The sequence below is a fragment of the Engystomops pustulosus genome, chromosome 7, assembly GCF_040894005.1.
Source record: "Engystomops pustulosus chromosome 7, aEngPut4.maternal, whole genome shotgun sequence".
Taxonomy (NCBI): Eukaryota; Metazoa; Chordata; class Amphibia; order Anura; family Leptodactylidae; genus Engystomops; species Engystomops pustulosus.
This window is the reverse complement of record NC_092417.1, coordinates 122,998,090-123,025,085: the sequence shown is the minus strand read 5'-3', so window position 1 is coordinate 123,025,085 and position 26,996 is coordinate 122,998,090. Positions and strand designations below refer to the sequence as shown.

General features: G+C 40.3%; 1 protein-coding gene across 1 annotated transcript in view; it reads right to left on the bottom strand.

Annotated features, from left to right (window-relative positions):
* Positions 1 to 26,566, bottom strand: part of BCAR1 (BCAR1 scaffold protein, Cas family member) — a 130,311-nt gene extending 103,745 nt beyond the window's left edge. The window contains exon 1 of the mRNA XM_072117725.1: positions 25,937 to 26,566. Within this exon, the coding sequence (XP_071973826.1) occupies positions 25,937 to 25,948 (12 nt within the window). The 5' untranslated portion in view covers positions 25,949 to 26,566. The remainder of the gene's footprint in view (positions 1 to 25,936) is intronic.
* Between the last annotated feature and the right edge of the window lie 430 nt (positions 26,567 to 26,996).

The window sequence follows — 26,996 nt, the reverse complement described above, 5'->3', positions numbered from 1 at the left end:
TGGACATACCGAGACATCACCTCGTTCTGGAACTAGGTATTTGAAGTCACATCAGAATTTATTAGTCAAGAGTCCCCTAAAACACCAGAGGTAGGCTTACTCTCCGTGCTTCCAGGGTCTATAGAAAGCCAAAAACGCAGTCTCTTAAGAATCTCTCTAATTGCTGCCCGCTCTGCAATCCCACGTAAATGGCGCTCCGACGTACCCCCTACCATCTCAGAATGGGCACAAGAGATGCTACATATTTTTCGTATGGAAGAACTCATGGCTGACACGTTGGGCACCTCAGAGAAATTCATAAAACTGTGGCAACCCTGGATTACACTTCAGGGAACACAGAAATTCAGGGACATCCTGGGTTCCGTCGCCCCACCAGAGTAACAAACCGGTGTGCAACCCTGTTTCCCCCTACCCCTTCACTTCTTTGGCTCAGCATGTTCCTCCCCCTCTTTTCTCTTCCCAGTGTTCCTGTTTCCCCCTTCATGTCGATTGTCCAGTTGTTTGTTCGTGTTTGCTAGTTAGTTAAGTGAGCTACACCTCGTATTGGCCCATAATAACACGGCCTAGCCCGAGTGTTTAGGCCTATATAATGGTAATAACAGGCAACAAATCTGGAAGCCCCCAGGTTGACAAATTAAATGAATAAATATCTCATAGTGCTCTATCGATGGGCATGACAGAATAAATCTCTCATAATGACTCAAGCCTGTCTCAGTAATAGGAACGGAATATTAAAACGTCTCATAACAATTATACAGGAGAAAACCGTCAGGGGAGCTTATGTGTAGCAGTTACTCAACTTTGTACATGCCTCACAGACCATGGGCAATAGTTTATAGCTGTATGTATACCTGATTTTACTTATACACTATGTACATTGTTTTGCTGTTATTACAGCATCTTTGAATGTTGTAATGTTAAATGTTTATGATCAAAATCAAATAAAATGATTGAATATAAAATTATCTTTATTGGGTTAACATCACCAGAGGATTGAAATGTGAGAATTTTCTTTAGTTGGAGAACCCCTTTAAAGGGGACCTACCACCACGATTCTACCTCTAAAGGTAGAACGGGTGGTAGGTGGATAAATGGGACGTAAGGATAGCCCTTTTAGGGCTAATCCTTACGTCCCGGCTATCCTTTTGTAAACTTTAATCAGTTGATATGCTAATTTATTTAAGCGGCTACTGGGGCGTGGAGTAGCTGGACATGAGGCTACTAGTCGCGGCTACTCCACGCCCCAGTAGCCTTGTTCCTCCGCCTACCATGTAATCTTCGGCGCGCAGCACCTCGTAGCTGCGCGCCCTCGTCCGAGCACCCGGCGTCTGCGCATGCGCAGTAGCGCCGGCCTCGGAGCTACGGCCGCGCACCCGTAGGCCTGCGTCCTGCGCAGAACGCAGGATATTCGCACGAGGGCGCGCAGCCGAAGATTACCCGGTAGGCGGAGGAACAAGGCTACTGGGGCGTGGAGTAGCCGCGACTAGTAGCCTCATGTCCGGCTACTCCACGCCCCAGTAGCCGCTTAAATAAATTAGCATATCAACTGATTAAAGTTTACAAAAGGATAGCCGGGACGTAAGGATTAGCCCAAAAAGGGCTATCCTTACGTCCCATTTATCCACCTACCACCCGTTCTACCTTTTATAGGTAGAATCGTGGTGGTAGGTCCCCTTTAACCCCTTCCCGACATTTGACGTAATAGTACTGCATGGCGGGAGGTGCGTTCCCGCAAAATGCAGTATTATTACGTCAAGCTTCTGGCCCCGGCTCCTGAACGGAGCCGGGGCCAGAAGCTGCGGGTGTCAGCTATATATTATAGCCGACACCCGCCTCTAACACCCGCCTCTAAATCTCCGATCGCGGGTGTTAACCCCGTGTCAGAGGCATTTAAATCTAATAGAAGTTGAATCGGACCCCCCCCGCGGCGCTTACCGGGGGGGTCCGCTGCTCCGATCGCAGCCCCGGGACTGCCGGTGCCCGGGGCTGCGAGATCTTCGTCCCGAAGCCGGGTCCCTGCCTCCTGGCAGGACCCGGCTGTAAGACACTGGGCATGCGCAGCATGCTCAGTGTCTTACATTACACAGTGCAATACATCTGTATTGCACTGTGTAACCTGTATAAAAGCTTGAACAAGTGATCAGAAGATCACTTGTTCAAGCTTAGATGTCATTACCTGTAAAAAAAGTAAAAATAAATAAATAAACGTTTTTTACAATAAAAATAAATAATAAAAGAAAGTGAAAGTCCCCCCAAACACCACATTTCCCTTTACACAAGTAATAAAGTATAAAAACCACTAAATCACGAAAAACCCCCACTTATTTGGTATCGCTGCGTCCGTAACAATCTGTACAATAAATCCTAATCATAATTGGACCCGCTCGGTGAACGTGGTAAAAAAAAAACCCCAAAAACTTGCCAAAAATTAAAACTTTTTATCAAATTGCTTTACAAAAAATGTTCTAAAAAGTGATCCGAAAAAGTTACAAGCACCAAAATGATACCAATAAAAAGAGCAACTTGTCACGCAAAAAATAAGCTTACAACCAGCTCTGTCAACTAAAAAATACTATAATTATGCCGCTATAAAAATGGCAATACTAAAACAAATGCAATTTTTTCTATTCTAGTTTTCCTTCAATAAAATTGGACAAATAAAAATAAAACTATATAAATGAGGTATCACCGTAATCGTAGTGATCCGTAGAATAAAGATAATATATTATTGTTATGCTACAGTGAACACCCCCCCAAAAAATGCTAAAAATCCAAAACAAGAATTGATGATTTTATTTTCCTCCACACGTAAAAAGTTAATAAAATTGCTTCAATAAGCTAAAAACCCACTAAAATTAAGTTTTTTTACAGTGCATCTCGTCTCGCAAAAAATAAGCCCTTATTTGTCTAAATTGCTTAAAAAATAAATAAAGATTGTATAGCCTATTCCCAACGAGCGTTGTTATAGAACGGTGCGGCGGGTAGTGACTTTCCAACACCGGTCAGGGTAAGACGGCGGCTGTTCACTGATCGGGGTAAGATGGGGGCTGTTCCTGACAGCCATCCATCCTGCCCCATGGACCAGAAGGGTTACGTCCCCCCCACACACCCCCAGTTTATTATCGCTGCTATTGGCTCATCAATTCAGACAAGCCAATAGCAGCGAATTTACTTATGACGTCTGTAATACCGGTCACCATGTCTGTAGACACGGTGATCGGGGCAGGGTGGCGGCTGTTCCTGACAGCCACCAATTTTGCTTTGCGGTCCAGAGGGGTTTTGTTGCCCCCCTCTGTCCATGTTTGTCGCTATTGGCTGGTCGATTTGGTCCAGCCAAAAGCAGCAATATTCGTCACAATGGGCATCGCTAAGGTGAATAAGAGCAACACTTGGCTATAATTTCCCTACTAAAACGAAGATATGGTACAAAAGCGCTGGCCGTGCACAATGTACAGATTATGCTGTACAACTCTTACGAGCTGTTCCAATGTGCATGTCCTACCGTATCATTTCTCCGTTTTCAAGAGGAAGATATTAGGAAACTAATATTGGGACAAGAAGGACACGGCCCCAGTATCTCTGGTTTAGATGTTCCTGTGTTTTGCTAGGACAGCATTTTCCCGGTGAATTCTGCTGCTTCTAATGGTAGGACTCAATAAAGAGTCTGTTCCAAAAGAGAAGTTAGGATGGACACTACATACTACTAAGAGACCTGCGACACCTCCAGAGTGACAAAAGTTTAGTTGGTCCCCTGGTATATTCTACCTCCTTATACGCAACACATTCACAATTCACGCCCAAGCTGTTGTGAATTAATTTCGGTAAAATGAATAATTGTAGCAACTGTTATGTCCCGTTGCTCCCTGTACCCCTCCATTATTTCATAAGGGGCGCCACATAACGGGCACTGAACTTTCCAGAAATAATTGCAATTTCCATCTTGGACTCCATTGCACATCGTATTTGGAAACCACCTATATGTTCAAAATGCTCATTTCACCACGTGTATTACACTATACCACATATTACACCTTGCTATATTCCCCAAGGGGTGTACATTCAACAATTAGGGTCACTTTTCGGGTTTTCCTCTGTTTTGGTACCACTACGGCTCTCCAAATGTATCCTGACACATGTGAAGGATTTCTTGCAAATTTGGCCTCTAAAAGACAAACATCCCTCTTTTACTCTACTGTGCGCCCATAAAGCATTTTATATGCACATGTGGGGTACTTCTACACTCGGGAGAAATAGTTTTACACCTTTTTTGGGGTTATTTAATATATTATCCCTTGTGGCTTACAAAAATTAGCGGTAAAGTGACATTTATAGGAAAATTTTCACCTTTTTAATGTTTAGGGCCTAATTGGATCATTCACCTGTAGGGGCAAATACATATATTACACATTGCAAAATTCTCTAAGGGGTGTGCGTTCAAAAATTAGGGACACTTTTCGGATTCTTCTCTGTTTTATACCACTAGGGTTCTCCAAATGCATATCAAACATTTCTGTCAAATTTGGCTTCTAAAAGGCAAACATTCCCCTTTCCTTTTACTGTGCACCCATACAACATTTTATATACACGTGTGGGGTACTTCTACACTTGAGAGAAATAGGTTTACACATTTTGGGGGGTTATTACATTTTTTTATCCCTTGTGGCTATAAAAAATTAGGGGTACAATGACCTTTATAAGAAAATGTTCACCTTTTATCTATTTAAGTCCTAATTAAACCAAACACCTTTACGGACAAATACACATATTACACCTTGCTAAATTCTCTAAGGGGTGTGCTTTCCAAAATGGTGATACTTGTTGGGGTTCCCCTCTGTTTTGGTACCGCTATGGCTCTCTAAATGCATCCTGACACATGTAAAGGATGTCTGTCAAATTTGGCTTCTAAAAGGCCAACGCCCCTCTTTCCCTTCTGAGCTTCACTGCGTACCCATACAACATTTTATTTGCATGTGTGGGGCAATTTTATACTTGGGAGAAATGCTAGTACACATTTTTTGGGGTTGTTTCATCTTTAATGCCTTATGGGATACAAAAATTAGCCGTAAAAGTGACTTTTTTGGGAAAATGTTCACCTTTTTCCTTTTAGGGACCTAATTGAAGCAAACACCTGTAGGGGAAAATACACGTATTACACCTTGCTGAATTCTCCAAAGGGTGCACTTTCCAAAATGGTGACACTTGTTGGGGTTCCCCTCTGTTTTGGTACCACTAGGGCTCTCCAAATGCATCCTGACACATGTAAAGGATGATTGTCAAATCTGGCTTCTAAAAGGCCAAAGCCCCTCATTCCCTTCTGAGCCCTACTGTGTACCCATACAACACTTTATATGCAAAAGTGGTGCAGTTCTGTGCTTAGGAGAAATAGTTTTACACATTTATGGGGTTGTTTCATCTTTTATCCCTTGTGTCTTACAAAAATTTGGGGTAAAAGTGACTTTTTTGAGAAAATTTTCACCTTTTTTCCCTTTTGGGGCCTAATTGAATCAAACACCTGTTGGGGAAAATACACAAATTACACGTTGCTAAACTCTCCAAGGGGTGTACTTTCCAAAATGGTGTCTCATGTTGGGGCTTTCCTCTGTTTTGGTACCATTATGGCTCTCCAAATGCATCCTGACACATGAAAACTTTTTCAGCCATATTTGCCCTGCAAAAACGAAACAACGCTCTTTCCATTCCAAGTGCCCCCCTGTGCCCGTACAGCAGGGTACAGTGACAAAATGGGTAATGGCATGCTCAGGAGGAATTGCCCTAAACATTGTAAAATGCATTTTCCTTTTTAACCCATTGTGAAGGTGCAAATTTTAGTGTTCAATGAATCTATAGTAAGATAAAATTACATTTCTCTAATTTCACTTTCATTTATCTTTCACCCTCATGAAACACTAATAGGGTTAACAAAATTCCCAAAGGTTGTTTTGAATATTTTGAGGGGTGTAGTTTCTAAAATGGTGTCATTTGTGGGGGTTTTCTGTCATGTAGGCCTTATAAAATCACTTCTAACTAAATTGACCCTCCAAAAGTAGGTTTTGATGATTTTCGTGAAAATCTGAAAAATTGCACCTAAAGTTATAAGCCTCCTAACATCCTAAATAAAGGAAAAGATGTTTGAAAAATGATGCCAAGTTAAAGCAGACATATGGAAAATGTTAGTTATCAAGTTATTTTAGTGATATGACCAACTTTCCAAAAAGTAGAAAATTTTGAATTTGGAAAACATTGTTTTTTTCAAAATTTTTGCCAAATTTCCATTTATTTCATAAATAAATACTAAATATATTGATTAAATTTCTCAACCAGCATGAAGTACAATGTGTCACGAAAAAACAATCTCAAAATCAACTGGATATGTTAAAGCGTTCCAAAGTTATAACCACTTAAATAGGCACATGTCAGATTTTAAAAAATGGGCCGTGTCAGGAAGGTGAAAAGTGGCTTCAGCGTTAAGGGGTTAATAAAGGATAACTATCCTGCTTACTTTAATATTGTGTATTCATGTAATGGTGGGCCCAAGTCTTTAAGTGGTGTATCCAATACACCAAGACTGTGCTCAATAACTTCTTGAATTCTCTTCAGACTGAAAGCTTACACAAACCGTAGCGTGTGAGGGCTCATGCACACAACAAGGTTCAGTGGACGTGTGCTACCTGTAGAGGTATTTTTTACAGCAAGTACATGTCCCGATTTATATTGAATCATGCTCAAGGCTGTGGACTCCAGGACCTTGTGCAGGAGCTGACTGCCCTGGGGGCAAAATATGCAGCAGGGGATATTAACTGTCAAAATGCAGTCGGGAGTGATTTAATAATAAGAATAATAATAATCTTTATTTAGCGCCATCAAATTCCGTAGTGCTTTACAAATCATAGAAGTGATTTCTACATACATAAAAATTGCACCCCAAATTTTCACTTTAAATGTGAATATCTCCGGATCCCTGGCATCTAGAAAAACAATTTTAGGCTACATTCACATGGCCGTATGGGGGACGTATATAAAGCCGACGCATATGCGCCGTATATACGTCCCCCATAGCCGGCAATGGCCGTACGGAGGCAGGGAAAAGATAGGACATGTTGTACCTTTCCCCATAATACAGTGCCGTGCGCCATACATCGCTATGGTGAGGTGCGGGGTCGAGCAGCCGCTGTGTGCCCGCCGTGCTACAGATTCATAGGAAAACGGAGATTTTCCTCTTTCAGTTATGGCTCTTAGAATACAGGATGTATCTGATACGTCCTTGGCAATAGCGTTGCCACCCTGTGAGGACCTTTGAGATATGTCCTTGTTGGGAAAAAGTTAATGGCTCATTGTCAGATTCGGTTGAAGTTACCAGTGGGGTGCCATAGGTGTCCATGTTGTGGTCACTTATTTTTAATATTTTTATTAAAGGGGTTTTTGTAATGTGTGTGTAAGTGTGGGAGGCAGGATATTATGTAATTTACCAATATACACATATTAAAAGTTCTGGACCACTTCTTGATATGTAAATTGAAGCCTCCTGTATTTTACCTCACCAGCCAGACATTCCTGCCCATAAAATGGTCATATCATTTCTATCTGTCCGGGATCAATTGCCCTGTCAGGCCCTTATAATAGTATTCATGAATATAAAATAGAGAATTCTGACAGGGCTTTTGTTCATGAACAGATAGAGATCACACAACCCTTCATCTGCAGCCATTTTATGGTAAAGAATGTCTGACTGATGAGGTAAAAGAACAGGAAGCTTCATGTTACATATAAGGAAAGAAAGCAGAACTTTTAATAAATGTATATTGGTAAATTACTGTGTAATTTCTTGGTAAAACTACCGTATATATACCCGAGTATAAGCCAACCCGAGTATAAGCCGAGATCCCTAATTTTACCACCAAAAACTGGGAAAACCTATTGACTCGAGTACAAGCCGAGGGTGTAGTATACAGCCAGCCAGCCCCAATGTAGTATACAGCCAGGCAGCCCCCCCCCCAATGTAGTATACAGCCAGGCAGCCCCCCCCCCCCCAATGTAGTATACAGCCAGGCAGCCCCCCCCCCAATGTAGTATACAGCCAGGCAGCCCCCCCCCCCCCAATGTAGTATACAGCCAGGCAGCCCCCCCCCAATGTAGTATACAGGCAGCCAAGTTTTTCAGCACAAAAAACGTGCTGAAAAAACTCCCCTCGGCTTAAACACGAGTCAAGTAAAAAGCTTAATACTCACGTTCCGGTGTCCGGATCGTTGGTGCGGGTCCCGTCCTTTTCTGTTCTCTCGCCGGCAGAGTCGCGTCCATGCGATCTGCAGCGGGCGCACACTATAGTGTGTCGCATGGACGGGACTCTGCCGGCGAGAGAACAGAGAAGAAAGATGAAAGAAGAGGAGCCGCCGGGACCCGCGCCGAAGATCTGGAGCCTCGCGCTAAACATCGGGACCCGCGCCAACAATCCGGACACCGGAGGGTGAGTATTAAGCTTTTTACTTGACTCGTGTTTAAGCCGAGGGGAGTTTTTTCAGCACGTTTTTTGTGCTGAAAAACTCGGCTTATACACGAGTATATACGGTAATGGAGAAAAAGACTTGGTGGATTGTAAACTTAGTTTTAGTGAACAGTGTATCAAGAGAAGCATAGATTCACACGATAAGGACATAGTTTTTCCCTTATACACTGGTCAGACCACACATGGAATATTGTGTACAATATTGTGTTTTGGGCACCAGTGTATAAAAAAAGACATAGTAAAACTGGAAAGGGTCAAGAGGAGAGCCACCAAGATTATTAGAGGCATGGGTGGACTAGGATACAATAATAGATTACTAAATGTGGGGTTATTCAGGAAAAGACTAGGGGGAGTCTTTATTACAAATATCTGAATGGGCAGTACAGGAATCCTGTGGCCAGGACAAGGGGGCATCCTCTACGCCAAGAGGAGAGGCGGTTCTACCATCACCATAGACTGGGATTACTAACGGTGTGAGCAGTGAGACTGTGAAACATGTTTTAACATGTTAAAGAGGGGCCTGGATGCCTTTCTGGAGAGCAACAATATCAGATTGTATTGGATTAAAACTAATTTAAGTAGTTTCTGTTGATCCAAGGAGTTATTCTCACAGCCATATTAGGGGTCTTCTTCTGGATCAACGCAGTAATATTTATAGGATGGACTAATTTCTTTTTCTAAGCTTATATAATATGATACTATGACTGATAAATGTAGGCATCTGCTTTTAACATATAAACTATGTACAAAGTGTATATTTAATAATAAATGTGCAGGTTTTCAATGGATTTTAGCACTGATTTGGTGCAGCTGTTTTCCGGGGAAGAAAGGACTCCTTGCACCATATCAGAGTCTTGTCTTCTGCCATGGTTATTTGCCACTGGCCTCAGGGCTACACAGGACATAATAGATACAGGTTTGCCGCTGCAAATTCGCCAGGGGCCAATCCTTGCATATTTTAATACACAGCAAAGTGGATGGAATTTAAATATATTCTATCCACATGATGTTTTAAAATTCAGCAGCAGGAGCTTCATTTTCATTGTGCAGATAATGAAGTGCAGTAGTGATTATATGCGTCATCATGTTATACTTTTAGTGCAATGCAGTATTTAACACTCCAGACTAGTAAATATCAGAGAGCAACATGTATCATTTCTGATCTATATTCTGCTGCGGTGTCCACACAGCTGAACTGGTTCAATACACCAAAATTAGCAAAGAGCTGCTGGAGACCTTTGAGATTTGCAGATGACTGAGGGCTGCGAGGACTAGAGAAAAAAGGGGCCACATGCTGACCAGAGCCATTACAAAAGCTGTGTCATGTTTTCTGTGCTACTGTAGGAGCGGAGTCTCAACAGGAGGGCAGTGCAAACAGTTAACACCAACAATCTCATACAACCACTACCATTTACATATTGCAAGTGAGACTCAGACCCAGGGTGACCAACTGTATTAAATAAATCAGTTTATTCACAATTAACACATTCACGGTTTGTCCAGATATCAATCCACATCAGGGTTAAGGGGCCACTTACTCTCAAGTCTGCTAGATTATTACAAAAGATAGGGGAAAAAAAGGAAATACTGAAACATTTATTGTGAAAAATGAGTTTAATTAAGTACAGAATTCGGCCACTGAACAATGGATTCACAGCCAAAGGCCCCATTCACGCGACCATTTATCCAGTCACACAATTTGTGGCCAAATCACACCCCCATAGAGGTCAATGGCACCTGGTAAGGGTGTATCACCACACCACACTCTGTCCTATAACACCCAGCCAGTCCAGGATAGACCTGTGAATGAGGCCTAAGGCTGGCGCCACACGTAGCGCTTTGTCTGCGCTTGCAAACGCAGAAAAAAAAGTCGCGCCCACCGGGGCGGGCCTTGGCCCGATCGCATCGGCGTTTCTATGTAAACCCCTGTGATCGGGAACGAGCCGCCGGTGTTTTGCGTTAATTTAATGCGAAACACCGGCGGCTCGTTCCCGATCGCAGGCATTTCCATAGAAATGCCTATGCGATCGGGCCGAGGCCCGCCCCGGTGGGCGCGACTTTGTCTGCGTTTGCAAGCGCAGACAAAGCGCTACACGTGGCACCTACATGTCCTATCTTGCTACGTGATACGGCGCCGTGCGCTGTATAGTCCTTTGGAGAGGGGCAGGGTGAGCTGCGCTCATCCCCTGCTCCTCTCCGCAGCGCCAATGTACGGCGGGCATACATCGTGTGCTTGTAGCCTAAAAGCAGAAGGTTTCTCTGCCACATTGGTGAGTAATATAATAAAATGCATGTAGCAGGTTAGGTCTCTGGTAAAGATTTGCTATAACACCTCTGTGAAGCTTATTGAAATATATCTCACAACAGCACATAATGGGGCACATTTACTTACTAGGTCACTCGAGTTCACTGAAAGTGCATTGTCCATCTATAATGCAGCGTGCAGCGATTCACTAAGATTGTGCGCCAGAAATCATGAATCTTTTTTGTGGTGCATCTGTAACACAATGTGAAAGTCAAATACGGCGCTCGGTCCGAATAAGTCGGACAGTCCGGCGGCACTTCCTCCCCCCCACAATTTGTATCGCATGGAAGCCAGCACAGCTGCACCACAAAAGGGTCACGTGCGACACAATCGCAGCTCACACACTTCTTAAATACCTGTGCAAGCCGTTTTAGTCATGAAGAACGTGAACAGTCCAACTAAAGTGTGTGTCGCAAAGCCCTTAGTAAATGTGCCCCAATACATTAAAGCCATCTGGATTTTGCAATAGGTTTGGCTTTTACATTTTCTAACACAGACAGAGCTGTCCACATTCTACAATCTATTATGCAGCGTAAATGTCACCATCTAGTACAGTTACATGGCAGTTTTTAGGTATTACGCTGAGAATCATGACAATTGCTGTACTAATAAAAGATATATTATATATAGATTCATTAAGAATACATGCTTAATGAAAAAATACTGAAGCAAAAACATTATAAAATGTTCTAACAGTTTTACTGTATATAATCGAATATAAGCCGACCAGAGTATAAGCCGAGACCCCTAGTTTTACCACCAAAAACTGGGAAAACCTATTGACTCGAGTATAAGCCGAGGGTGGGAAATGCATTGGTCACAGCCTCCTAGTATATAGCCAACCCCCTTTAGTATACCGCCAGCCCCCTTTATATATAACCAGCCCCCAGTAGTATACAGCCAGCCAGCCCCCATGTAATATACAGCCAGCCTCCAGTAGTATACAGCCACCCAGCCCCATGTAGCATACAGCCAGCCAGCCCGTAGTTTGCCAAGCACATAAAAAAAACTTACATGCTCCCCTTTGGGCAGTCCCGATGCTCCAGTCCCCGTGGCTTCTCTTCTACGACGTCATCAGCGGCGACACGGCCGCATCATCAGTGTATCATCAGTATACGCCCGCTGGGAGATCGCATGGAAGCGTCTCTGCCGGCTAATGCAGAATAGAGAAGACAAAAGAGGAGCCACGCCGAGCATCAGGGTGCCGAAGAGTGAGTATGTACATTTTTTTATTTTAAATTGACTCATGTATAAGCCGATGTGAGATTATATACGGTATCTTGAAGAAAAAAAAATGGGTAACCAAAAAAAGTCAGTTTCTCCATAAGGTCCAGCTGGAAGTTTTATAGCTGCTTCCGTGGGTCAAAGAGCTTCTGTTACACCTTCCTTCCTCACTGCAACTTTGTGCTTTATGTGTTTAGAACCAATAAAAGAAAATATGTGGCTAAAAAGGAATGCAGGAACAGAGCTTCAGATAGCATCTTGGTTGAGACTTGTCAGAAGATAACACCTGCATGAGCATGTATTCAAAGTACCCTGAGGACATGAAAACCAAACAACAATGTGCGCATATATATTATGCTGGAAGAGTTCTTTATTACTTCAGGCAACAGGTCACTCCTTTTAAGACCACCTATTGATAAAGTTGTATGTGATACACAGGACCTTTGCATCCATAATTTATACACGTGCAAGGCAATCTAACAGCTGCTAATGTGGTAGACATTGTCAACATAAAACAGATCAAAAGGGGCAACACATGGCATGTAGCAGAAAGGAAAGAGATGTGTGGTTCTATGTCAAACATGAGCCTTGTATCAAAATAATGCATTGAAATGTGGATACACAGAAATCACATAGAAATTGTTAGTAATGACGCCATGAAAAGGATTTTCAAGGATGATAACCAATTGTGTAGCTAGTTAGCTTAAAGGGAACCTGTCACCAGGAGACCCATTTTTAGCACTCCCCCAGTCCCCACAGAGCATAGTACATACGCTGCCAAAGTGTTTTTGTATATAAAATAGGTTTTACAGAAAAAAAAGATATGTTATATTGACCTTTCATTAGCATCTGCTGTGTGACTTTGTCACTCGTCCCCTGGGAGTGGCTGGAAAGGAGCAGTCCCCCCCACCCTTGGGAAACTGCTCCTCCATGTGTCCTTTTCAAATATATGAATAACTCCCCTCACTCAGGATTGGCTGTAGAGGAGCAGGGGGCATCGCTAAGCCAAGTGATGGGTGTTTTCAGATATTTGAAAAGGACACATGGAGGAGCTGTTTCCCAAGGGTGGGGGGAAACTGCTCCTTTCCAGCCACTCCCAGGGGACGAGTGCCTAGTCACACAGCACATGGTATTCAAAGGTTCTAATATAACATGTGCTGAAACAACAGGGAGAAAAGAAGGGGGGGGGGAAGGAAGGCGAAACAAGAGGACGGCGCCTCGTGTATTATTGTGGGGTAGGAGAATATATCGATAGGCGTCACGGCCGTTATGGGGGAGGGTGTAGAGAACACCCCCCCTATCTGTTATGCTCACCTTAGTGCGCTAAATCAGCGCATATAGTTATATCAATAGCTGCCCATCAGGTTGCCGGTGTGGTTCATCAAAAAACGGTTACCGGTGTAGTAGAGTGCAGAGTGTGGTTAGAAAACCACAAGGAAAAGCTGGTACGGCGCTATTGAAAGGATAGTCTTCTGGTAGGGTGATAGGTTTATTAATTCCAAAGTAAACGCGTTTCGGGCAAATTGCCCTTCTTCAAGTACAATATGGAGGGGGGTTTCTATACAGTATTAAAAGCAATAATCAGACAATATTCATAGGTGGGTACATATAGGTAAAAGAGTATGTGTACAATATATATAGTATAATAATAAATATAATACATATATAGTATAAAAATCTTAGAGGGGATGTACAGAGTCTTAAAAGACCGAGATTGTAACAATAAATAGTTTGTAAAATAGGACAGTTTTGATAGATAGTAAAATTAATATAGGTTCATCATATAAATACATCATAAAATTAATATAAATATAAGTTCATCATATAAATACATCATACAAATAGTAAAATTAATATAAGTTCATCATATAGATACATCATACAAATAGGCAGCAATCAGATCAATTCATAAAGAGGTGTAGATCCACTAGTAGGGATACGATGGCATAGAGAGGAATAATATGAGTTTACTATAGTAGTATATGCTGATAGTTGGTAATAGGAATGGCTATTTTATAGTTCTAGAAAGTGGATAAAAAGAATGAGGACTGGATACTTACAGTGGCTGGGCTTTTGGATCGGTAGACGTTTGAGCGCCAATACACAATACACACGGGCATGGTAAATGCCGCGTGTATAAGCGCTGGGTAGGCGGGAGAGACCGGACCGGAAGTTGACGGCCGGGACTCGGTTGCCTAGGAGACCCGACGTTCCGAGTGTCATTGGTCGGTACGGGATCGTGGTATGGCTCAAAGCCAGAGGTAAGTGAAGGTGGTTATATTATGAAGATCGTTAAATATATGTATCATGAAAGAAAGTTAATTATATTTTAAATTTTAAAACTTAGTATTAAATCTTTAAATAAACAGGCTTACATAAAAGATATTGAGATAAACGACAGTGGAAAAGAGGAGAAAAACAATCTGGCAGACCGTAGATTAAAAATGCATTAACCAATTGTGGAGAATAGGCGTAATTCATCTGGGGTCTTCTAAAGTTTCATTTAGTCCATCGGGCATAAGAGTTTTCAATTTAAAAATCCAGAACATTTCGCGTTGTCTAAGTTTATTGAGTCTTGAGTGACAGGAATTATCAATTTGTTCAATTGGAGTGACACTAAAAGCTTCCATATTACAGTCATGTATGGCAGCCGCGTGTCTGGATACGCTGTGTTTGGGGAACCCTTTTAGAATATTGGATCTATGGTTATTCAGACGGCTTTTCAGTGTCTGAGTGGTTCTCCCTATATATTGGAGCCCACAGGAGCATTCTATCAAATAGATTACAAAGGATGAGCTGCAATTTAAAAATGATTTGATGGGGAAGGATTCTTTTGTGATGTTAGAGTGAAATTCTTTTTTCCTGTGTGAGATCGAATGACAGCATTTACAGAGACTGTGTCCACACTTATAGGATCCTTTTATGGCCGGAAAGAAGGACATTTTAGATTTGTTAATATGACTATTGGGCTTTTTTAGACGACTGGGTGCTAGTGAGTTACGTAAGGTCGTGTTACGTCTGTAGGTGAATCTGGGAGTTTTGGATAGAGATTTGCCCAGATGTGGGTCATGCAGTAGTATACTCCAATGTTTGTTAAAGATTTGTTTTATCCTTGATGAATGTTGGGAGAAGGTGGAAATAAAGTTAGATGTAAAACTATTTTTATTTGGTTCTAAAGGGTCATTGTAAGTCGTATTCCCTGTTTTTTTGTGTAGACAGTCTTTTTGGTCTATTGATTCAGCTTTATATCTTGAGTCTCGGATTAGTTGAGTGGGATAGCCCTTGTCTTTGAATCTTCTAGCCAGTTGGGTAGATTGTTCTGAGAAGTCTTTGTCGGTGGTACAGTTTCTTCTGAGTCTCTTAAACTGTCCGTAAGGGACGTTCAGGAGCCATTTTTTGAAGTGAGCACTGGAGAAGTCTAGATAGCTGTTGCTATCCACAGATTTAAAGAAGGTACGAGTGTTAAGAACATTGTTAGAATTCGGGAAAATTTCAATGTCGAGGAACTCTGCTTTGTTCTTAGTTGCAGTAAACGTAAATTGTAGTCCCCAGGGGTTTAAGTTTAGATCATGTAAAAAAATATTAATTTCGTCAAGAGAGCCATTCCATATAATGAAGATGTCGTCTATAAAACGTTTATATAATTTGCAATTGGTAAAAAGTGGGTGTAGGTAAAGGAAGGTTTCTTCTAAGTGTCCGACGACCAGATTAGCAAAGCTGGGAGCGAACTTGGTGCCCATGGCAGTTCCTTTAGTTTGAATATAAATATCTGACTTAAAAGTAAAGTAGTTGTGGGTCAAAATAAATTGTATTGCGTCTAGGATAAATGAAGTTTGTGACGGTAAGATTTCAGGATCTTTGTCCAGAAAGTATTTGATTGATTGTATTCCACGCTGATAAAGGGGGAGGAATTGTTATTTTAGATAGGGACTCATATATCCTCGAATCAATACGCCTACTATCCGACAAAGATTTCTACAGAAAAATGGACCATAACCCGACCACTCTCTTTAATAAAGAATTGGAAATTTTTCTTAAAAAAGGCCTTACAGAAGGTATTCTAAACAAAAATGAATTTCTATACCTCCAAATACAGGAACCAACCACCCCGTTATTCTATTACTTACCAAAAGTCCATAAAAGTACCATTAATCCACCTGGTCGACCTATCATTGCGGGAATCAACTCCATCACCTCAAATTTGTCACATTACATTGATCTTTTTTTACAGAAATATGTCCTAAACCTGAGCTCCCATATCCAAGATACCACCGACTTTATTAACACTACTCTAAATCACCCTTGGAAAAACACCTATTACTTCTTAACAATGGATATCTGCTCCTTATATACCAACATCGACCACAGCCGTGGAATACAATCAATCAAATACTTTCTGGACAAAGATCCTGAAATCTTACCGTCACAAACTTCATTTATCCTAGACGCAATACAATTTATTTTGACCCACAACTACTTTACTTTTAAGTCAGATATTTATATTCAAACTAAAGGAACTGCCATGGGCACCAAGTTCGCTCCCAGCTTTGCTAATCTGGTCGTCGGACACTTAAAAGAAACCTTCCTTTACCTACACCCACTTTTTACCAATTGCAAATTATATAAACGTTTTATAGACGACATCTTCATTATATGGAATGGCTCTCTTGACGAAATTAATATTTTTTTACATGATCTAAACTTAAACCCCTGGGGACTACAATTTACGTTTACTGCAACTAAGAACAAAGCAGAGTTCCTCGACATTGAAATTTTCCCGAATTCTAACAATGTTCTTAACACTCGTACCTTCTTTAAATCTGTGGATAGCAACAGCTATCTAGACTTCTCCAGTGCTCACTTCAAAAAATGGCTCCTGAACGTCCCTTACGGACAGTTTAAGAGACTCAGAAGAAACTGTACCACCGACAAAGACTTCTCAGAACAATCTACCCAACTGGCTAGAAGATTCAAAGACAAGGGCTATCCCACTCAACTAATCCGAGACTCAAGATATAAAGCTGAATCAATAGACCAAAAAGACTGTCTACACAAAAAAACAGGGAATACGACTTACAATGACCCTTTAGAACCAAATAAAAATAGTTTTACATCTAACTTTATTTCCACCTTCTCCCAACATTCATCAAGGATAAAACAAATCTTTAACAAACATTGGAGTATACTACTGCATGACCCACATCTGGGCAAATCTCTATCCAAAACTCCCAGATTCACCTACAGACGTAACACGACCTTACGTAACTCACTAGCACCCAGTCGTCTAAAAAAGCCCAATAGTCATATTAACAAATCTAAAATGTCCTTCTTTCCGGCCATAAAAGGATCCTATAAGTGTGGACACAGTCTCTGTAAATGCTGTCATTCGATCTCACACAGGAAAAAAGAATTTCACTCTAACATCACAAAAGAATCCTTCCCCATCAAATCATTTTTAAATTGCAGCTCATCCTTTGTAATCTATTTGATAGAATGCTCCTGTGGGCTCCAATATATAGGGAGAACCACTCAGACACTGAAAAGCCGTCTGAATAACCATAGATCCAATATTCTAAAAGGGTTCCCCAAACACAGCGTATCCAGACACGCGGCTGCCATACATGACTGTAATATGGAAGCTTTTAGTGTCACTCCAATTGAACAAATTGATAATTCCTGTCACTCAAGACTCAATAAACTTAGACAACGCGAAATGTTCTGGATTTTTAAATTGAAAACTCTTATGCCCGATGGACTAAATGAAACTTTAGAAGACCCCAGATGAATTACGCCTATTCTCCACAATTGGTTAATGCATTTTTAATCTACGGTCTGCCAGATTGTTTTTCTCCTCTTTTCCACTGTCGTTTATCTCAATATCTTTTATGTAAGCCTGTTTATTTAAAGATTTAATACTAAGTTTTAAAATTTAAAATATAATTAACTTTCTTTCATGATACATATATTTAACGATCTTCATAATATAACCACCTTCACTTACCTCTGGCTTTGAGCCATACCACGATCCCGTACCGACCAATGACACTCGGAACGTCGGGTCTCCTAGGCAACCGAGTCCCGGCCGTCAACTTCCGGTCCGGTCTCTCCCGCCTACCCAGCGCTTATACACGCGGCATTTACCATGCCCGTGTGTATTGTGTATTGGCGCTCAAACGTCTACCGATCCAAAAGCCCAGCCACTGTAAGTATCCAGTCCTCATTCTTTTTATCCACTTTCTAGAACTATAAAATAGCCATTCCTATTACCAACTATCAGCATATACTACTATAGTAAACTCATATTATTCCTCTCTATGCCATCGTATCCCTACTAGTGGATCTACACCTCTTTATGAATTGATCTGATTGCTGCCTATTTGTATGATGTATCTATATGATGAACTTATATTAATTTTACTATTTGTATGATGTATTTATATGATGAACTTATATTTATATTAATTTTATGATGTATTTATATGATGAACCTATATTAATTTTACTATCTATCAAAACTGTCCTATTTTACAAACTATTTATTGTTACAATCTCGGTCTTTTAAGACTCTGTACATCCCCTCTAAGATTTTTATACTATATATGTATTATATTTATTATTATACTATATATATTGTACACATACTCTTTTACCTATATGTACCCACCTATGAATATTGTCTGATTATTGCTTTTAATACTGTATAGAAACCCCCCTCCATATTGTACTTGAAGAAGGGCAATTTGCCCGAAACGCGTTTACTTTGGAATTAATAAACCTATCACCCTACCAGAAGACTATCCTTTCAATAGCGCCGTACCAGCTTTTCCTTGTGGTTTTCTAACCACACTCTGCACTCTAATATAACATATCTTTTTTCTGTAAAACCTATTTTTTATACAAAAATACTGTATGTACTATGCCCTATGGCAGTGATGGCGAACCTTTTAGCGGCCGAGTGCCCAAAAAGTAACCCCAAATCCCCCTTATTTATCACGAGGTGCCAACCAAAAATTAAAGCAGTAACTTATTGCTCCCTGTTCTTCAACAATCATATTGGCCTCCTGAGAACAGTAACATAGTATAAATTAGGAAAATTTGCATAATTTTAGTTTCTTTCCAGAAGATCCTCCAAAGATAATTCGGCCCTGTCTATTCAGTATCAAAATATCACTGAAAGCAGGATCTTTTAAGTTGCTTGGAACTGCAGGAAGATTCTTTAAGTCCTGTCTGGTGTGCTGGGGCGATGGCATGGGTGCCCACAGAAAGGGCTCTGAGTGCCACCTTTGGCACCCGTGCCATAGGTTCGCCACCACTGCCCTATGGGGACTGAGGGAGCGCTAAAAGTGGGTCTCCTGGTGACAGGTTCCCTTTAAGATAGAACACACTAGTCATGTCCACATCTTCTGTGGCATTATATTTAATATGCATTTTACTAAGTCCCCAATGCTAAAGCTGCTCCTTGCATGAACCTTTGGCCCTGCTTAATAATGGGGCATAACAATGCATATTTGCAGGGTATCTCCACAATATCTTCTAAGGGTGGTTTCACATCGGTGTCCCATTTTGGCTTATGGACACATACAGATTGGTTTTCTCTATCTGGCTTCAGTGATTTTTCACATTGACACATTTTTAATAAGTTGTTTCTACACTTCAGTTTTTTTACACTGATCCAATGTTGTCAGTGAACACAAAAAGAGCTGACCACTGATTAGTGAAAAGAAACAAGTGTGAAAAAACTAAATTGAAAAAAAATGGGTCAGTAAGGAATTAGGGAAAAAAAAAAAAAAAAAAAATCACTGGAGCCAGGAAGTGAAAACCAATCTGTATGTGTCTATAAACCAAAATGGGTAATACTACCATTTTTAGTACTGATAACTTTTTAAAGAATTTTTTAATATGTTTCAAAATGGCAAAAAATGTGCACTTTCGACTTTGGGTGCTATTTTCCATTACGGTGTTAAACGCTGGGAATAACAGTTATTATTAATTTTTTTTTAAACTTATTTTTATTTTTTACTATTTTTTTAGACCCCCTAGGATACTTTAACACTAGGTTGTCTGATTGATCCTACAATATACTTCCATACTACAGCTTGACAGTATATGGGGATTTTACACATCATGTATTACAATGTGCAAATCACACATTGTAATACATAGTATAAAACTAGGCAGCCTCCGTTTTTTTTTGTGTGACCCGGGGCTGCCATAGCAACAGATCGTCGCTCCCTGATGACCTCACAGGGAGCGTCCATCCAAGCCAAGATAGCAGCTCCCACACGCAGCCGGTTATTTAATGACGATTGATGGGTAAACACCGGTAAGTGTTTGCTGCAATATTCATCTAACACTTCTAACACTTAGCCCACTAAGGAGTGGGCTCAGCCGGTGAGCCCTCTCCAATAACCCGCAGCCAACGTCTACGCCACAAGTCGGTATAGCACTACCGTATTTTGAATCACTACACTACAATTTATTATTACTGCTATTAGAGCAGCTTTACAGAGTAATTGATCCTTTGATGATTGATGATTTAAAAGCCAATGGGAGACATGTATCTTAGTTTTTTTAAAACTATAATTGAGACTTTTGGAAGGTCTTTTTTGCGCCCCATGTGTGCAAATTTTTGTTGCAAATTATTCAAATCCATATGAACGCAAGCCATGTGAGGGGGTTAAGTGCAGGAGTGGACATCACTGTAAATTTTGAATTTGAGGCGGTGACCTGCATTTTTAAGCACTCTAGCCGCACCCCAGGGAGATGATGACATATGAGGGTGCGGACAGACGTGGTGTTTGTGATGTGTTTTTCAAAAGCATCACAGAAACAAATGCATTTTACATTTTACTATGCGTTTTGTTGATTTGAAAGAGTTTTTCTTCATTGCTGGAGGTGCAAGCAGCTGTATTAACATTTGCACAGCTGCTTACACTTCCAGCAATGAAGAAAAAACGCTTTTTAACCAACCAAGCATATAGTAAAATGTAAAATGCATGGTTTCTGCAATACCATTTAAAACGAATATCAAATGCCACGTGTGACCAAGCCCTTAGAAGCAACATATAAATTTCAATAAAATGTGAATACAAAATTTTATAAATTAAAAAAAAACTGCACAAATGTTCAATGTTGAACAGGTTTATGTGTAACATTTTAAACACTTAAAGCATGTGAAATAACTCCAATTTACATGTTAGTCCATGGCATGTTACCTGCCATGGATCAGGTGCAGATTTGCACCTAGAAAGTCGCAAAAGTAAGCAAAAAAAAATGATACATAAGTGAAAAGTTGCACGGAACATCTGGAAAACAAAGATACATAAGTGAGGTGCAGAACAAGGTGTACTTAAGTTTCTAAAAGTAAAGAAAAAAATACCAGTAAGCAGAAATAAAGATACATGTCCCCCAATGTGTGTTTTATATATGGTTTCATGGTATCATAATTGATAAGGCTCAATAAAAACACAGATGCATAATATCCAGCTCATAGTCCTAGTGTTGATCCACACTATTCGAATGCTGGGTTCTCTTTGCTGCACAATATTTTCTTTCCATATATTTCCCGTATTTCACATTCTGCAGCCAGAATCTGAGCCATTGTTTGGACAGTTTCTGATTGGAGAAATACTGGTGGAAACTGACAGCACCACTATGGGAACCTTACCAAAGGCAATATTGATATATTTGAATCAAATTATTTTTACACAACTATGGACAAAATGCCAAAGAGAATAACCCAACTCAGACAAATGTCTCTAAAATAAATTCTCCACATGTTTGCTTTTTATTGATGTTTGATTATTCCCAGTGGAAAGTGACAATAGGTTTATGCAGATGTTGTTAATGTTTTTGGATATTTTTGCAATAGCATGATCTGCATTCGTTCTATTAGATGTAGATGTAATTTACATATATTATGTACAAATTAGTCTTCATAACATTTTCATCTGAATAAAAAAACACATGAGAAATTAGAATTGTTTGTGTCACCAAATGTGTTGACGGTTCATGGGTAGGATATACTATTCATGTCTGATCAGTGGGGATTCAACCACTGGGACCCTCAGTGATCACCTTGATGATCGCATTGGTGTTAGGCTGCATTGCTGACCCATCATAGACAGTGGCTGACAATATACATGTATATTTTGGAAACCTAAGTGACAATTACTATAGCTACCATTACATACACTGACATGTCCACCATAAGATAACAAAATTTCAGATCTTATTTAAAGGAAACCTGTCAGGGCGATTTGGGACACTGAACCAACTCGATCCTTTGGTGCCTGCGCGTAGCAGGTAGTGACCAACGTAGTATACCCCAGCTTCACTGTGGGAAGTTTTGTTTGTTTTTTTTCTTTTTCCTCCACCCACAGACTGCATAAAAGTCAAATTGGCACCCTATACCAAAGGTCCATAAAGGACCTGTAGTGTGGTTTAGATCTGACAGGTCTTCTTTAAAATGTCATGTGATTGGCTAAAAAGGTCTATGAGTAAGATACAATCATACATTCCAGCAACATGAATGAAAGACAGTAGTTCCTGGGAGAAATCTTTTCCCTAGAAGAGGAAATTCCACTATTTCATTATTTTACAGAACGGAACACAATATGTGCTTTGTGAATTCACATAAATGTTTATAGTATATGAGTAATTGTACTATTGGCCATATAACATTGAGAAATACATCATATGGTTAGCTATAAATGTACAATTCTTCCATCCACCCCCAGATCCTGTTTGGGCTACAGCTTCTTATCTGTTGGTAGACGATTAACGGCTTCGTCTCTACAGAAATCAGGAGAGGGGCCCACATGCTGCAAGCTATGCCGACTATTCTATAATACCAAGATCCGAGCCACTTATTCACAGAAATTTGAGCTGGTGCCAAAAGGAAATTGACTCATTTTTAGTCTCAGTCCAGCTCTGCAATGTAGATTTAGATTGGATTTTCTAAACACCGTCTATTTTAGTTCTAAATATGATTTTTATTAATCAAAGCACATGTTTAGTTCTTTCCTCAAACTTTAAGATCCAACTGCACAATCCAACTCTGTTACCTGGATTGAGGTACTAGGACTGCATGAAGGACCAAGCTCTTGGACCTGCCACGATCATGCTTAGATCAGAAGATTTTTTTAAGGTACTTTAACTGCTATGGAAACAATATTTTACGTGTGGTTTTTCTATGTTAATACATACCTTCACACCTTTAGCTCATAGGTAAAAATCACGCTGATTTTTAATATACAGTGAAATTTGCCACATACTAGCAAAATATATTAAAGCGGATTCTCAGATCTCAATCCCCTAGTGGTTTTTACACAATAAAGATCATTTTACCCCTAACTTTACAATGTTACTCAGTGTTATTGCTGTTTCCAGGTTGTGGGTGGGGATTCTCTAAGCAGACTCATTATGATCCATCAAGTTCTGAGGGGTGACAATGTGGTTACATTATCAGGGTACAAGGTGCATATACACTTTCATCTGGATTCTGACATTGTACTAACACGCTGACACATAGAAAGAGAGATGAGACGGATGAGAGATGCATTAGATACCTATTACAGAGAGGCATGACTGAGGCTGACAGACTTTTACACTGTCAGTTCTGCTACATCTCTGTTCTGACAGATATGTTCCTGCCTCCCCCTACCCCCAAATCACTTATCTGCTTGTAGTTTGTAGCTTCTCTCTTCTCAACATGTGCTGGCAGGAAGTGAATCAGTGAGTGTCCATGAACTCCCTGCTGTACTGCTGGGGGAGTGGCTACAAGCTCAGAGCAGAGAGAGACAGAGAAACTCAGTTTGGCCGTCACACAAGAATCCAAGATGGCGGCCCCAACCCTAAAGTCAGGAGTTACAGGGTCGTCTCTAGGGACAACTGAAATAGTGTACATCAGGACTGATAGAGACAAGTTGTGTTTATATCTGAGGAATACTGTATTTTTATTAATAACAGTGAATTAGAGAATGTGTTATTTTGTTATCCTGAGTACATATAAGAAACTTGTCTTTGTGGGAATACCCCTTTACTGGAGCTTAGGTAAAGCTTTTTATTTTTTCTACCCGGAATCATTTGTTTCTGAAGCAGCCGATTGGAGCTAACCCTATAAAGTTCACATTCCTAAGATTCCATGGAATCTTTTGTTTCAAGTGCTAGCATCTAGTTTAACCCCAGTCAGAAGTTTCTCAGTTTCCCAAACATCAAACTCTAACATAAAACTCTGGAGAGTTGTGCATATTTTAGTACGGAACATCAGAGGGTCAAAAAAGATCTGGTTAGGAATATCACATCCTTCATTTGTCTCTCCAACAAAGAAGTACATAAAGCTTCATTTTGTACTACAGGCAGTCCCCAGGTTACGTACAAGATAGATTATGCAGGTTTGTTCTCAAGTAGAATTTTTAGCTTTATTATTAATCCTGGTTCTTATAACAATCCAACATTTTTAAAATCCAATTGTTACAGAAACCAAAGATATTTTGGCTGGGGTTACAATTATAAAATATACAGTTCCGACTTACATAAAACTACAGAACCTATCTTGTACGCAACCCAGGGACTGCCTGTACTTGTTAATGGAAAAATAAGACATCCCCTGAAAATAAGACCTAGTGCCTCTTTAGAAGCAAAAATTAATATAAAACACATAAGTACAGGTTGCCTGTACTACTGACTACGCTTTTAGACCGGTTTGGCAACCGTGTCTCGACGACCCTTGTCTACAGGCAGCACCAGGAAATATCAACCCTTTCACCTTCATTAGAGTTGTGCCTAATACAGCACAACCAAATCCGGTGAGCCTCTCTCCACCTCTCCTAAACAGCACCACAGCCTACGACCTTACTACTCTATGAGCGCTTTTTGGTCTCTCCTTGTCCGCCTTTCTATAAAACACATAAAACACTTATTTTTGGGGAAACACGGTAGTAGCACAAGCAACTACCAGTAATGATGGTGATATATAAATATACAGTATATATAATGTACATGCAGCAGAAAACAGTGTCAGAAACAAGGTGATGCCAGACAAGAATAAATCTATACCAAAAGCAGAGTTCCCCTCATTGAAGTATATTTATTCATAGAGTATTATGATACATAAAATCATTATTGTTATTTTAATCCAGTAGGAATCTTGATTCTATTCACATATTACTGGCTTTCTTCCTGACTGTGGTGTGTTAGTCACTAACATCCCAGTATTTCTTGGCTGTCTCTTATGTATGGTCGCCTGGCAGTCTTTGCTGAATCTGCCAAATTCTTTTTTGGCATACTCACTGTTCTTTATTGCAGGCCTTTATGGGAGTCTCTAGACTGATGTCTCTGTTTTATTGTAGTCTTTTTCTTACTGTCTCTCTTGTCAACCCTATACTTTTGGCTTTCTCTGTCAGAGCAATGACAATCTAGCTGCTGAGATTTCTTAGGACACCTTCTATAAACCCTCTATTTTTACTATACATAATAATGTGGGCTTTTAGATAAAATAGGTCCTAAAAATTCTTGTTTGATGTAGTGAAGTTATGTGAATGATGTCTTCATGACTTGATTGGGTTATTATTAGGAAGAGACAATCTTTACATGAATGTTTTGCTATACCACTATAATTGTATGACGATAGATGGGAAAAATGACATTTTTTTTTTAAAATCGAGTAGTATTTGTACTAGATTTTGATTTAATATTAATTATACAACTATAAATTCAGTATTTATGATGATTTCATTAAATCATGTATTGGATAAATTACTTAAACAATACATTTTATGTCTTAACTTTAAGTCTTCGAATTCATTTAGCACACTACATATGCTTTTTGCTGACTTTTTCATTTTTCTGCACTTAGTATGGTGTTTGCAACAAAACAAACTTAGAGGGTTAATTCTAGTACTTACCAAATAGTTCATTGTTTCTGTTATAGAGGGATCCAATTGTAATCCAGCTGTTTAGTAGCAGTCTACTATAATCCTGTCCCAAGGTGGTTATCAACACCAGATCAGGAACCCACAGAATTATTCTGCCTCTTCAAGCATCTCCCAGTCACCAATATTCCTTTTCAATGGCGAATGCAATGTAGCAAGACTGGATTTGACAGGAGGTACTTCTATATCTCTTCAACTCTTGTTTTGTGGTCTATATCAATTGCTCAGTAAATCTGGTCATTCTTAATGGTCATCGTTGTGCTTCCTGTTTCCTTGGTAGACAGAATATCCCTTGTTGGCACTCTCAGACGCCCAGTGTGATCTGCAGTCCTAGCTGCGGGTCGTTCTGCGCCCAGAGCCGCTAATACAATCGCCCTGGCTTCTTCCCAGGCACTCCCTCTGTGTTCCTTTCCGTCTAGTATCCCTGAATGTCTCTTGATCCTCCAGGCTGTCTCTTTATACGATTAAAAGGAGCTTCAAGCTCTTTGTGTCTCTTTCCGTCTCTCTCTATTCCTGGATGTCTCTCCAGAAGCCTGAGAGGAGAGAGGAGGAGATTCCGGGGCAGAGGTAACATTATCCCATCAATGCCTCAGCCCAGACTCCTCTGTGCAGGATCTGTTCTCATTGGCTGACTCTGCAGTCTTATGTTAATGAGGACGGGGGGGGAGGGTAGCTCTCTGCCTCTGCTACCTTTAGGTGTGAGACTGCCACAGTCTGGAGCTCCGAGGCATGGGATCTCTGACAGGATTTTCTCAGCATGGCTGAATGAATGAATGAATGAATGTGAGGAACATTGTAGGATATTTGTATTGTCCCTACAGCTAATAGATAATGCAGACTAGTCCTTACTTATCAAGATGATTTTTAGAAAAATAATCCATGTTTTCATTAGGGCGAAGAAGAGCCACAGAAGGCCAATATATTTTTGCAGCATTCAGTTTTCATAAATTGCTCCAGAACTGGAGACTGTCTCTGCTGCCTTATATCCATCTTGGAGAATTAGTCTGGTTGAGAATAACACAATGAAACAGGA